General features: G+C 46.6%; 1 protein-coding gene across 6 annotated transcripts in view; it reads right to left on the bottom strand.

Moving 5' to 3' along the window:
• UNC13D (unc-13 homolog D) overlaps window positions 1-15,096 on the bottom strand; it is a 66,743-nt gene that overhangs the window by 4,017 nt on the left and 47,630 nt on the right. For 5 of the 6 annotated variants that reach the window (XM_081185090.1, XM_081185089.1, XM_081185088.1 and 2 more), the window contains 8 exons: window positions 14,442-14,521; window positions 12,919-13,024; window positions 12,719-12,790; window positions 12,192-12,275; window positions 11,457-11,577; window positions 9,674-9,797; window positions 8,540-8,745; window positions 3,776-5,700 (listed from right to left, as the gene is read on the bottom strand). In XM_081185090.1, coding sequence (XP_081041216.1) covers window positions 5,576-5,700; window positions 8,540-8,745; window positions 9,674-9,797; window positions 11,457-11,577; window positions 12,192-12,275; window positions 12,719-12,790; window positions 12,919-13,024; window positions 14,442-14,521 — 918 coding nt within the window. In that variant the 3' untranslated portion in view covers window positions 3,776-5,575. Of the gene's footprint in view, window positions 1-3,775; window positions 5,701-8,539; window positions 8,746-9,673; window positions 9,798-11,456; window positions 11,578-12,191; window positions 12,276-12,718; window positions 12,791-12,918; window positions 13,025-14,441; window positions 14,522-15,096 lie in introns of those variants that run through there. The other variant, XR_014005540.1, reaches the window with a different exon arrangement.

Genomic DNA, 15,096 nt, shown 5'->3' with positions numbered 1-15,096 from the left:
AAGCATGGCTTGTACAAGTTGAAGTCTTGCTTCCCTAACAATTTCAGAAGCATCTGGGGGTTAACCAAATAGGTAGAGAAGTGATCTTATAGGCATTTACTTTTGGTGACATAACTTCCCTAAGGCCTCTGCCTGAACTTAGTTGTCTTGGGATAAAATGACAGATCCTCTTTTGCATCAAGATTTGGTTGACAAACAGGACTCTGCACATAGAAAGAAGAGACTGTTATCACAGGAGGAGAAGGAGGTAAGTACTATGCTATGCCAAAGACCTGTGATGGGAGTGCCGCTACTTCATTTACTCATAAGTGTTCTGGAGGTCAAGTCTGTGGAATATAACAATTTTGCAGGGAGGTGAAAAATGTGAGATGCCCCAAACTGGCCTTTCTACTACATATTTCATAAGCAACAGAATGGCATATGAAATCAAAAGTAAATGTAAAGTGGCAAAAAAATAACTTCACATATATACTGATAGAATTCTAAACTGACTCAAACTTGCCGTCATAATGGATGGCACAATAAAAATGGCATAGCTGTGTAGGAATAAAGATTCCATGCTGGGCCCAGTTCGGAAATGGCCTGAAAATGGCCAATATAATAATGTCTTTCTTAAAACCAAGGGGCAACCACCTCTAGACTACTACATGCATGTTCTGGTCATGCCAACTCAACAAGGACATCACAAAGCTAGAAAAGAGGCAGAGAAGTGCAGTCAATATGATCAAGCAATGAAAACGCCTTCCCAATTAAGAAAGGCTAAAGTGTTTGGGGTTATTAAAATAAGGACAGAGATGACATGGAGAAAATAGGATATCAAAGGGTGCAATGGGTAGAAGGTTAGAGTGAGCATTTCCTCCCCTCTCCCTTTCATACTGTACTGGAGCTCAGGCTCACCCACTGAAACTGATAAAGGAATAGATTCACAACAGCCAAAAGGACTTCCTACAGCTAGGCCTGGGCCATATATGAGGAGCAGGCCACAATGTCAGTTCCACTGAGCGGTATATCACTGGTGAAACTGCCACCGCTCCTGAGTCCGTCTGCTATCAGCATCTGCTGGAGGGAGTCAAGAGTTCGTCCAGTGGGCGCTGCTTAGCAGAGGGACTTTGAAGCGGTGGTGGTTTCGCCAGCGATATACCGCTCAGTGGAACTGCCATCGCAGTCTGCTCCTCATACAATGCAGAGGGAGAAACAAGCTGTATTGGCGAGGCGCCGATACAGCTTGTTCCTCCCTCTGCATCTTTAAACTGCTCAACTGAGGAGTTTATAGCTGCTCTTGCCTCAGCCGAGCAGTTAAAGGAGCCCCGATGCTCTGCCCATTCACCTGTGAGCGGCAGGAGCGCAGGGGCTGTCTCAGCTGGGGAGGGGGAAACTTTCCCAAGCCCCAGCTGAGCTGCACAAACAAGCTGTGTTGTCCCAGCCCATGAGCGTCTGGGTGAAACCACCTGGGGCACTTTCACCAGGTGCCTCCTGGGCAGAGGCCAATGCAGCTTGCTTTTTCAACATCTCGGTATATCACCACGATGTTTGGCTGGCAATATAGCGCAATGTTGAAAAGCTGATGTTGCCCAACCCTACCTACAGCACATCATTTATGGCACTTGAGCCACAAGATGTGCTGACCCTTTGGTTGAATGGTTTTAATGCAGGCCTAGTCAAATTTATGGAGGCCATGTTTAGCAGCAGGCACTGTAGTCATGATCTCTATGATGGCTAAACAAAACTCCCAGGTTCAGAAGTAGTATACTGTCCTCTCAATTTTTTATTCATACAGTCACAAACCTGCACAATCTCCATGAAATAGGGATTTGGTGACACACACACACAAAAGGAAACCTGATTATCTGGGTTATCCAATTGCTGGTTCCACCCTGAGTAATTATTTTAAATGTTCCCAGTGACAAAAGTGAGAGCAGCCCATAGACTGGAATTGGGCACGAGTGTCTCCGCCACCACACCAACAACACTCCAAATGCAGGGTGGATCCAATACAGGCCAATGAAGACTGAGCATGTTCCAGTGGGCTTGAAATAATAATAATAATAATAATAAATTTTATTTATATCCCGCCCTCCCCAGCCGAAGCCGGGCTCAGGGCGGCTGACAACACTAAAATAGTGCAACATTATAAAAACATCATAAGAATTAATTAAAATCAGAATTGATGGCAACCATAAACTAAAGTATTGTAAAGATTGCCAAAGGAGGGAGTCAGGCTGTGCCCTAACCAAAGGCCTGGTGGAACAGCTCTGTCTTGCAGGCCCTGCGGAAAGATGTCAAGTCCTGCAGGGCCCTTGTCTCTTGTGACAGAGCGTTCCACCAGGTTGGAGCCGCAGCCGAAAAAGCCCTGGCTCTAGTTGAGGCCAACCTAACCTCTCTGAGGCCTGGGACCTTCAAGATGTTTTTATTTGAGGACCGTAAGTTCCTCTGTGGGGCATACCAGGAGAGGCGGTCCCGTAGATACGAGGGTCCTAGGCCGTATAGGGCTTTGAAGGTTAAAACCAGCACCTTAAACCTGATCCTGTACTCCACCGGGAGCCAGTGCAGCTGGTATAGCACCGGATGAATGTGATCTCGCAGCGAGGACCCCGTAAGGAGTCTCGCTGCGGCATTCTGCACCCGCTGGAGTTTCTGGGTCAGTCTCAAGGGCAGCCCCACGTAGAGCGAGTTACAATAATCCAGTCTGGAGGTGACCGTCGCGTGGATCACAGTGGCTAGGTCAGGGCGAGAGAGGTAAGGGGCCAACTGCTTAGCTTGGCGGAGATGAAAAAATGCCGCCTTTGTTATAGCTGTAATCTGCGCCTCCATAGAGAGGGAGGTATCGAAGATTACACCCAAACTCTTGACGGACGGTGCTGGCACTAATTGCACCCCCGCAAGAGATGGGAGTTGCCCCCTCAATCCCATATCGTCCCGTCCCAGCCAGAGGACCTCTGTCTTCGAAGGATTTAACTTCAACCGGCTCCCACGTAACCATCCAGCCACAGCTTCCAAGCATCTGATCAGTGTGTCTGGGGCCGAGTCAGGATGGCCATCCATCAACAGATAGAGTTGGGTGTCATCAGCATACTGATGGCAGCCCAGCCCAAAACTCCGGACAAGCTGGGCGAGGGGGCGCATAAAGATGTTAAAAAGCATCGGGGAGAGAATCGCACCCTGAGGCACTCCACACACCAAGGAGTGGCGGGATGACAGTTCCCCCCCAAGCGCCACCCTCTGTCCCCGACCAGAGAGGGGGCAACTGGTTTTAATGGTTTTAAAAGAGTGACTGGTTGGGGTGGGGCAGTCAGGGGAGGGAATGAAGTAACTGGAACTCTGAACCGAAGTGCCACATTATGTTGCACTGCCACACTTCTTAGTTACACTTCCATTTGCAGAACTGGAGGGGGAGGCAAACAGTAAGGGAGAGCTGCTATGGGCTGTGCAAAACATCTGGTTGGCCATTTTTGGAACCAGGATGCTTAGAGGAGGACACTCTTGCTTTGAATCAATGCAGGACTTATGCTACATCCCTTCCTCCTGCAACTACCCTAGCTGCCTCTGCAGAGGTTGCTTTCTACAGGCCTTTACAGAACGAAATGAGATTACTTCATACGCCGTTTCCCTCCCTGCTGCTAGTGCCACGGAATGCTCCTGTCCCCTTCTTACACTATATTCACCAATTTAAACTGGAACACATTCTAGAATAAGTGGTGTATAGTATGCCAATAAGTCTCCTGAGGTACACTGGAGGAAAGCACAGTTTAGCTTAAAAATCTTGGTTTTTTTTGGGGGGGGGCGGGGGTTAGTAGAGAAGACATCCAGCAGCTGTGCTCTATATAGAGGATGCTCTCGAGTTTTCTCTCCCCTGCAAAGACTGTGTAGTAAGTGAAAGGCATTAAAGCACTACATATTTAAGATGCTCAAAAATGCCTCCACAAGAGCCTGTCCACTCAGCTCTCCCCTCAGGAATGTATGCACATACACACAGTTGTAAAAATAGGAAACGCTTTTGCTTGCTCAGAGCTCACCCCGCCCAAACTAAAGGAGAGCCTGGCCTGGTTTCTTTCACAGCCTTTAGCCTTTAGCTGCTAATGTGACAGAAATAGCATGCCTTAGCCTCACATAATCCTTTAGTTGTCCTTTTCACTTACAGGAAAGCAATTCCTTTTGATGGGAGAGGAAACCAGCTGAGAACTACAGTCTATTGAGCAAATTTCCCCTTGCACAGAAACCTTGGCTAAATCTACCACCACCACACTGACAACGATCTGCTCTAGGCTTTAGGAAAAACAGGAAAAGTTAAGTTGTAGAGCAGGAGTGGGGGTGGAACCTGTGGCTCTCCAGATGTCAGACTCCCAACTTGCAGCCAGCATGGCCAATGCTATGGATGATGGGAATTGGGGTCCAGGTTCCCCATCCTTACTATAAAGACCTGGCCTCACTGGCAGCGGAAACACCTGACTGCAAAGGAGTGGGGTGGGGGGAACAAGACGCAAATGTTCAGAAATTGAGGGAATGCGTCCTGCAGTGCTATGATCAAAGCTTACATTAGGCTGTCTCTAGATTTACCTGTAGGTCAGGGTTCACAGTAACACTTCACAAGCCTTTCTGCCAAAATGGAGGTGAAATTCTAACCGTGGTGGTGGTGACTGCAGTCTTATGCTCCCATCAATCCATCAAAGCCAAGCACAGCTTACAGGTATAAACAACAGCAACACTGTTCATAGAATATGCAGCTTTTCTTTTCAATTAAAGCCTCCCCTGCTTTAAATCGCAAGAGTTTCCACTCCCCAGCAACATCTGTGCCTTCTTTGTGATAATCAGAATTGTGTCCTGGAGATGAGTGGGCATAGAATCCATCACAGCGTACAGCCAGCGGCTCTTCCATTTAATTCCTTTTTAAGTCAGCGATGCTTAAATCAGAAGGAAGTGCCAGTTCCTGTAGCAGAGATTAGTGATCGCAGGTTTGGGGTGTTTGGTTTTTTTAACTCACCAAAAGCTGCTCTCCCACCCCCACCCCACCCTTTGGCTTTCTGGTGTACCAGGCTGCCTGCTTTCCATGCCATCTGGCAAACAGAGCAAATCATTTCCTGGGGGAAATCCACAAGGGGCACATTACAAGCTTTGCCGGCCAAACAGGCTCTTTCTCAGTCCCCGTGTGCACGCATGCGTGCCAGTTGTGCGCATGTGTTTGCTCACAGCATCCCTTAGCCTGCAGTATGAAAATCAAATAGTACCACGTTTTCCATTTTTCTTAAAATAAAATAAGGGAAGTCCATACTGCAGATGAAGAACGGATGAATGGGGCTGGGAGTGGGTGACACAACCCTTTCCTGTCGCCTCTTGAACAGAAACAGGTCAAACATTCATCCAGGCACAGCTTGCTCTTCAGCATGCACTGACAAAAGAGCCCCAGGGTCTGCTATGGCCAGGCTAGAATGCCGCATGTCCCTCTGGCATCCAATGCACCAGCAGAAAAAGCTGGAGTGGAAGAAGGGCTTCCTGCTCTCCATGGTGTATTTGCTGTCGCCATGGCAGCACAGGCCCTGCCTACTGCACCTTTTCAGCTCAGTCCCTTCTGTTGCAGCCCCTATTGTTGCTCCTGCTGTCGCTCAGTCTCCTTGGATTGCTTTGCTCGTTGTCTGCGGAGCTTCACAAATGCCTGGGCTTCCTTGTCTCCTTTGCGGGTCTCCAGCAGCTTCAAGATTTCAGCGCCTGGGGCAGAGTGGGAGAGGTGGCATGCAGTCAGTGAGATGTGGAATCAAGTAGCCTGCTCCTATAACTAAACGTCTCTTGACGTTTAACACAAACCCAGTTTCCTGCAGACAGACATCACAAAAGCTAGGCAACAACTAAGACTTAAGTTTCTTCTAGGCCAAAGCCAAGAATCCGGGCCCCTCAAAAAGTTACCCATTGCATATATCTCAAAACATCCTAAAGCAAAGAAGCCCAGAGGTACCTGATGGAAAACTGCAGGACATCGCCAAGGGGTAACAAGCTAATGGATGCAGCTAATGGATACTATGCGAATGATGTGCGTGCCCCATGAAGAACAAGGCTAATTGAAAAACAGCTGTTTCCATTTCCTGTCCTAGCTCCAAGCACCTCTTGTAGCTCCCTTTAGTGAGTCAAAACACTGTTCCCGATGGAGGTTGCTATGGAAGCAGCTTTCCAAGCAGTGAGGAAAAGGGGATCTTATTAAAAGGAGAATGGAGTTTGGTACTGTCCATAGCCTTTTGAGCTGCTGGAAGTAAAAGCAGGAGATCTCTAGTTAAGAGTCAACTGCTAACGCTGCTCCTATGATGCTCAGTTAAATCCAGCAGCAGTCCAGTGGGTGCAGTCCAGCGTCCCTAGGAAGAGGGCAGTGTAGAAGCTACAGTGATAAAAAGGACAGCAACCTGCAATCTAAAAACAATCTCTTCACCTTGCCTCACTTTTGGAAAATGCCTCACATTGTGTATTTATTTACTGTATTTAGATGCCACTTGTATGCAAAAATAGCTTTGAAGCAGTTTACAAGTATAAAATCAATTATTAAATTAACAGATTCTTAAAACACACAATAAAAACCATTCCAAAGCATTAAAAATATACACAATTAAACAAGCCAGTTAAAAAACATAACAATTTAAACAGGTTTTTTTAAAAACAACAACAACCTACAACTTGAGGTTTTGTTCCGGGGATAGCGCCTGATAACTTGTGTATAGTCAAAACACATTGTGTGCAATGGCGGGGGGTGGGGCATTGCCAAAGTCTTTTTTCTCAGTCTTTTTTTAAACAAAAACAAAAACAAACCTTTTTTTACCAAGAGCACAAAGCTGAATGATCACAAGTTAAATATATCTAAGTTGTGGGTTTACTGTATCAGGAAGTTCAAGTTCAGGGGAATGCTTGCCTAAATGGCTGCGTCATCAAGAGCAGGGGGAATGCTGTTACTGAGGAAGCCTCTCCTACTGCAGCAGGGAAGGAATTTCTCAACACTGGTGCCGCTGGTGAAAAAGCCTGCCTCCATGCTACCCTCAAACCAATTATCATTCCATTTGCTATGGGCACACTTAGGGCTCATCCAGACTTCTGCTTTCCCGTCTGCGTTCCCCTGGGGATACCTGATATTTTGTTCTCAATTGGAGCAAGCACCAATCAGGTGCTTTTTTCTGGATTGATGTTTGCTCCAATTTAAAGCTAAAGCGCACATTTTCCCCAGGAACAGAGTAGGGCAAATGGAAAACCACCTGTGCTTTCTAGCTAAAGGACAAGCAGACACGTAGATGAGCCCTTAAAAGCACTTGGTCCTAAGTAAAGTCAGTCCTTTGTTCCTGCTTGGCTTTTTCTGCCCTTTCTGCAGATATTTGCCCGTCAAACATTACCCATTATCAGCCTGTTTGCCACAAAGCCCTAACTTTCCACCCATATTATACAAGGAGCCATCGTATGAAAATAAGCCATCCCTACACTCTCTCTATCTCTGAAATGAAGCAGTAGAACAGAAGCCATGCCTAGCTCTATGGCTCCATTAACAGATCAAAGCCAAGGTTCCAAAACCTTCATATGTATAGGCGCCTCCAGGGCCCAGCTCTCATACTAAGCCTGCAATGTTCCATAACATCCTAGGTTCCAAACTTAGAAGACAAGTTATGAAACCAGCCTTCTAGTTTTTAGTTAAATTGCTAATGCTGAAATGGCTGGAGGAATATGGACAATTCCCCCTATGCTCCCTGTGGGAAGGGATTGAAATGCAGGCAGCAGAACTCTTAATTCCCAGCACCACTACCCCACCTACACTACACATTTAAAACAGTATCATACCACTTTAAGAAGCCATGGTCTTCCTCAAAGAATTCTGGGAACTGTAGTTGGTTATGTGTGCCAAGAGTTGCTAAGAGACCCCTACTCCCCTCAGAAAGCTACCACTCCCAGAGTTCTCTGAGAAGAAGGATCAACGGTTCAACCACTCTGGAAATTGCAGCTCTCTGGGGGGAAATAGGTGTTCCATTAGAACTCTAAGCACCCTTAACAAACTACAGCTCCCATGATTCTTTGGGAGAAGCCATGACTGTATGGTCAGATGGGGCCCACAGGGGACAACAAAATCCTTCCCTTTGCTTGGTCAGCAGAGAAGCCTGGAAGACCCATCAGCTGCATCAGCTTGAATTTTTGTAAACTCTTTAAATTGGCTTCATTAGATTAGTAGTACATAACTGTGTTTGTGCAGATATAATTTGCCACCAACTCGACAGCAAAAGACAGCATCTCTCACCCCACTGCAAACTCCCTGTTGAAGGAAGCCCCAGGGTAGAGTTAGGGGGCACTTCACAGAATGTTAACTTAGCGCTACGCAGGATACAAGCCAAAAATCACAGGACTAAAATGTGAGCATTTCAATATACAGCCTAGTACTTGGTCTGGAACAAAAGAACATTTCCCCCCACCTGTATTTTCTAGGGGTGTGTGCCTAGGAGCCCATGACCCTGCCTGCTAAGAGGCTACAGGTTTAGCCGGCCAAAAAGGAGAAGGACAAGTGAAGCTGGGAATGTATAAGTAACGAGCTCACCAGCAGTTCCGGGATGTGTCAAGGACAATCGGGTCTGCGGCACCCTGGAAGGGTTGATGGCTTCCTCATCCTCACTCAGCCCCAACACCTTGCAGAGGGGGAAGAATGCTTCTCCCTCCAGATCATTGGCTCCTAAGGTGTCGTAGTCAAACACAGTGAGCAGCAGGCACGTCCCATCCTGCTGGCATTTTTCTGGAGGGACCAAACTGTAAAAGGAAATGAGCATGGGGACGGCCTGAGTTGAGTGACCCCGTTTTGCAAACCGGGGGGAAGAATCACTCCCTCCGAGCAAAAAGTACCAGACAAATGATTCCTCTGTGTTTCAAACCATACCAACCAGTGGGAAAGCATGAACAGAAATAATTGGTGACACTCGTGGGCAATAGTGGCTGGAGTCCAGAGGGACTGTTAGGGCAGAAGGCAGAACAGCCAACAGTAGGGGGAGACAGAGACAAGGACAGGCCAAGCTGACTTACCGTATTTTTCCGTTTATAAGGCGCCCCCATGTATAAGACACCCCCTATTTTTGAGGACTCAGTTTTAAGAAAATGGGGGGGGAGATGTATCCATGCATAAGACACCCCTTATTTTTTAGGAAAAAACCCATCTTATACATGGAAAAATACGGTAATTTCAGCGTTGTTCCCCCACCCACCAACCACTGCGTTCTACAAGGGCAAAACTGAGGCTCAGGAGGAGGAAGCTGACGGCCAGGGCCTCCACTCCCTGGATTGGTTGTAAGTAAGGGCAAGTGGACGCTGGCTGAGGGGAGACTGAGCTTGGTGGGGCAGGACCCCACTTGCTGTAATGGACCAGCCTTCACCATCTCATGCTACTTATCAAGCTGTATCAACCATGGCAAGGGTTGAGCCATCTTAGCCCAGTGGTTCCACTGACCAACGCATTGCTTGAATCCCACAATCACTTCCAGCGGTTTGAGACCCGTGGGTGCTGCCTGGCTTTAAAAAAACACCAACCCATGGCAAGGGTCTGCAGGGCAGGAGAGAAGGGTAGCTACTGGGTTGTTGTTTTTATTCTGTGGTTTTATATTTTTATTTTATTCCATGAATCGCCCTGAGATCTCTGGGCATAGGTTGGTATATAAATTCAATAAATAATAATAATAATACATACAATTCAAATACTTCATCAAAGAGAGGGTGGAGATTGTTCTTTATGCACTGGGTTGTCCGTGTCATAACCTCGGGGAACTCATGCCGTGGCTCCAGGGTCAGTTGGATGAAGGGGTCGCTTAAGCCTGGGGGTGAGGGGGATAGGAAGAAGAAGAGAGTAATCATTAGCAAACTGCAAGTCAGTCCTGGGGCATCTGTTCCTCTAACAAACCCCCAAGCATAAGTTGCATTCACTTGGCACCTGGTGGTGTCCTGCAATTTTAAGAGTCTTTATCTTAGTTCACCCCCTCCCCCACCGTAGAATGTTTGCTAGTACTTTCTTCTGATAAATTGTGAACAGAAGCCAAGTATTATTGACCCATCAAAGACCTTCTAGCAAGCAAGCCCCCTACGGCTGCTGAGATTTAAGTTTCAGCCTTCTGGGTTGAAAGAGAGACTGCCTTTTTACTAAGTCAGTGCATTGGGTCTATCTATGGTGCTGGAGGAGACTCTTGAGAGTCCCATGGACTGCAAGAAGATCAAACCTATCCATTCTTAAGGAAATCAGCCCTGAGTGCTCACTGGAAGGACAGATCGTGAAGCTGAGGCTCCAATACTTTGGCCACCTCATGAGAAGAGAAGACTCCCTGGAAAAGACCCTGATGCTGGGAAAGATGGAGGGCACAAGGAGAAGGGGACGACAGAGGACGAGATGGTTGGACAGTGTTCTCAAAGCTACCAGCATGAGTTTGACCAAACTGCGGGAGGCAGTGGAAGACAGGAGTGCCTGGCGTGCTCTGGTCCATGGGGTCACGAAGAGTCGGACACGACTAAACGACTAAACAGCAACAACAAGCCCAATGCTGTGGAGTCTGATGGGGCAGTGGTGGTTCTCCAACTTGGCATCTTTCCTAGCCTGCTACTTGAAATATTTTTAAGCTGTCTGAAGTTACCAGAGATTCAACCTGGGATCTTCTGCATAAAAGGCTTAGTCTCTGCCACTAGGCAAAGGGCACCTTCCTGATGCAGCAACTCTCTGGAGCAGGTCCATCCATTTTTTCCCTTGGCTCAGTTTAACTAAAATCTTTATTTACCCATTCCAGGTCCCAAGCATGCAGAGCTCACACTGTGTTCTTAAAAGAGCCAAGTGTGTAAACGCTCAATGTTCTCCGCTGTGATTTTTGCACAGAGTCAGGAGCACTTAAGTGAGACAACAACCACCTCTTCTGGAAATGTGAATGAACTGCACTGTAGTTCCTACAGACTGCTCAGCCCCTTCTCCCTTCAGATATTAAAGCTGTATTTATCCATACTACCAGCAATTGCAATTGCCTTTCAGATTTGAAGGGGACTCCCAGATGGGATCAGTGCTGCTCACACATGAATGTTTTCTGCAACGTCTATACAAAACACCAACCTGTATTTTTCAGTTTTCTAGTCTGGCATTCTTTTCTCACAGTGGCTGAGCAGTTGCCCATGGGAACATGAGCGAAAGAGCACTCTCCCCTCCCGTGGTTTCCAGCAACTGCTATTCAGAAGCCTTGCTGCCTCCAACGGTGAAGGCAGAGCATAGCCATTGTGACCACATTTTCTCTAAACTTAAAACTCCCAAATGTTGCAACTTTGCTTCATAAGGGAAGTGAATCACTCTCCCTTGTTATCATCATTCTGATCAACCATTTCTGAACTTTTTCCAACTCCTTTTTGAGAAGAGGCAGCCAGAACCGTACACAGCATTCCAGATTCACGCGCCTGCACTACTAAGGAGAATGAGACACGTTCCTTTGGCTCGAGGGCTCTCTCACCATTGGAGTCCAGGGGAAGGAGGTTGACAGCGTTGAGCACCTCGACGCGCAGCTTTTGTTCCGAGTGGCGGTAAAGGGCCTTGATGGTCACAGCCCCGTATTTTTCAGGGCTAGCCTCTGTCTAAGAAATAAGAACAACCAGAGAAGTCAGGATGCATTTCAAATGCCCCAGTTTGCTTGCCAGCAATTAATGGTCCTGGTCTCCCTATACCATAGTAGTAAAGGGGGATAAACATCACTTCAAGTTCCATCCGGTAAATTAGGGATGGGGAATCCATGGCCCCTACAGATGTTTTTGGAGTGTGACCCACCAGCCCCAGACAGCATGGCCAATAATCAGGTAGGATGGGATATGTGATCTAATAAGAACTGTTGGGCCACAAAATGTAAGAGCCTGCTAGATCAAGCTATTTCCCCATCTAGGCCAGGGGCCAATCAGGGGTCAATGAGAAGCCCACAAGTTGGACCTCAGCACAACTCCTCCCTCCCCTCCTCCTCTTTCAAGCCACTAGTATTCAGAGGTGTACAGTATGAGCAGAACATAACCTAACTCTCCGTTAATTTGCCTATAAGAACACAGGTCTCACGTCCCTGCTGTAAATCAACAGTGATGATCTTAGCCACAAATAACGTAAGAAAATAAGATGTAACAATATCGTTCGGCACAAGGAAGAACGAACAAGGAGATGCAGCCTTCTTCGTAAACAGGAGCCAGAGCCCACTGAAGTCACACACCTGCTGCTGGATTCGGGCACTGAAGTACTTCTGGATAAGTTTTCTGCTGGTGGAAGAGCAAAGGTCCAGTTCTTCTTCCAGAGCCTAGGAGACAAGTAGGTTTGAGCAGAAATTGTACTAGTATTAAGCAATTGTTTAAAAAACAAAACACCCCCCAATTGACAGATTATGCAAGACAAATTAAATTTGAAACAGGTAATCCAAGCAGCAAGTAAGACGGGAGGCCCACTTGTTCTAAGGACCCCATCATTGGTGATCAGCAAGACCACCATTCCTAGGTGATGTTTCGTGCGTGCCTAGGCTGGATCTATATCGGGTTTTTTAAAAGTGCTATAGAAAAACACGTTATAAAAGCTCTTAATGGAAAACCCCATTGCTCTACAGCGCCATCTGGTGTCACACAATCATAATGATATAATTGACGAGTGTAGCTGAGTCCCTAGATTGATTGGCCTGTTCGTGGTGGAGGGATCCCTCGCCCCACTCCCAATGCTCCGGAGAGCCCCATTGGGCTTGTAGCATCTTACTGTAAATGTTGCATTGTGGAGGGTGTCCTCTGGCAGACCACAGCCCTCTCCATGAAAACACCGCTCCAAGTTCTATGGAATGAAAGGGGTGAGGGTGGGGAAGAAGAAGAAAAAGGAAAAAGAGTGAATGCTCCATTGTTAAAGCCCAGCAAAGAAAGTCAGATGCTCCGTCCTACATTCTGATCCACATGTCTAAGTACCTTGAGGGCACACTGCAATTTCTTGAAGTACGCCAAGTTGCCAAGTTGCTGTTTTGCAGCCTCGTTCAGCATGTCCAGAGTGTGATTCCACAGCAGCTCCAAGAGGCTGTTTGGAGGGGAGAGAAAGCAGAGATAGAAACGACGGTAGGTTGCCGTTGGATACCAGCAGAATCCATTAGACTCTGGGATGATAATAATAATAATTAATAATAATAATAATTTTATGTATACCCCGCCCTCCCCAGCCAGAGCCGGGCTCAGGGTGGCTAACACCAGTAAAAATTACAGTAAAAACATAATGGGGGGGGGGGGGGACCAAATTAAAATACAGGTTAAAATGCCATTTAAAATGCAGCCTCATTTTAAAAGTAGCCCATAGATCAAAACCATAAGAGAAGGGAAACATAAGGGTCAGACTGAGTTCAAACCAAAGGCCAGGCGGAACAGCTCTGTCTTGCAGGCCCTGCGGAAAGATGTCAAGTCCCGCAGGGCCCTAGTCTCTTGTGACAGAGCGTTCCACCAAGTCGGGGCCAGTACTGAAAAGGCCCTGGCCCTAGTTGAGACCAATCTCACCACCTTGTGACTTTGGACCTCCAAAATGTTATCATTTGTGGACCTTAATGTCCTCTGCAGGGCATACCAGGAGAGGCGGTCCCGTAGAAAGAAAAAGAAAGCAAGGGCATCTTACTAACTCCCTTATTCCCAGAGGTTTCATTTATCAACTTCCAAATAGATTCTGTGGGGGAATGAGGTGAACTATGGGTGAAGGGGGGATTTTTTTTTTTTTAAAAAAAGCACAACAGTAGACTCATAGGCAGTCCTAGACCCAGAAATAAATTGGCAAAATAAAGTTTTAACATAGCATTGGAGAGTCCCACTAGCATTCAAAGGAGCTCCAATATTTCATTTTATTTACGTAAGAATATTTATGCACCTCTTTTTAACCATAACGGTTTCCAAAAACAGTTCAGAAGAACAAGACATTTGGGAGGCCTCTAAAGACCCTGTGTCTCATTGATCCCTTCTCAAACATCTTGCTGATTTGCTAGGGATTCAACACTGGGGCCCAAGGAAGTCGAAATAAAGAAAGAATGGAATGCCTCTGGGCATGTGCAGAATGACCAGCCCCCCCCCCAATAGCAGTAACTAGTAAATCTGGATTTGGAGAGCTTCAAAACCCAGCAGGGAAACACTGGGATTGTGTGTTCTTAATGTAGAAACTAAGCAGTGGATCTCCTTGTCTACGGACCCTGGCATGCTGCTGTGGTTCACCCATGTATTATTCACACTGACACCATGGCAAATCTTCTGAACGTCTGGCACCCTGGGCCTTTTACCTGTCGGATGCCCCTCATTCATCTCCCAGTAGCATTAAACTCTCCTGTCTTCCTTCAGCCTTTGCTATTCCCAAGGAGTTGCAGAATTTCTGGGAGGGAGAAGATAGGGCCACAGACTACTATAACTGCTACTATAAAATGATGATGAGGGGAAAAGATCCTAACAATGTCAGGCTTCTGGCTCACCTGTTGAAGTTCTCTTGGACCAGGTTCCCACTTAGATACTGGAGCTCACATTCCAAAAATAGCATTAAAGGGGTGATGCACTAGAGCGGCAGGGAGAAAAAGTTTAGAGAAAACAGAGAGAAAGGGAAGAGCACTGTAGAGTGTATATCGAACATTTCAGAGGCCTCCATACAAGGTATGTGAAAATGCCTTCCTCTGGTGCTGCTCAAAATGGCCAGCATAACATTTCAAAGGCTTTTACCTAATGTGCTATATTTTTGTTATATACAAAAATAATGACTTTAGATAGTCCTGGAAGATGTTAAAAAAAGAAAATATCAACATCTCTTAGCTCTGTGGAGGAGTTCTCAAAGCTAATTCTATATTGTTATTAGTAGTAGTAGTAGTAGTAGTAGTAATACAATAGTAGTGACAATAAAGTGACGGTAGTAACAGCTGTGGAACAAGGTGGTTGTCGCCATGATTGCCTGCTTTTTTTTGACATGAACTTACATACTCTCATTCATCTCAGTAAGTTCAGAAGTGACTCAAGCCGCCCCATTGCCACCTTCCTTTGTGGCTCCTGAACACCTCCCTGAACCTCCTCTACAGAGATCTAACATATTGCTCCAAAGCCAAACTATTTGCAGGAAAGTCAAACAGCCCCTAAGCTCCA

Source organism: Podarcis bocagei (assembly GCF_964188305.1).
Source record: "Podarcis bocagei genome assembly, chromosome: 2".
NCBI classification, from domain to species: Eukaryota; Metazoa; Chordata; class Lepidosauria; order Squamata; family Lacertidae; genus Podarcis; species Podarcis bocagei.
Note: the sequence above shows the minus strand (reverse complement) of the source record. Positions and strands in the feature narration are given on the sequence as shown.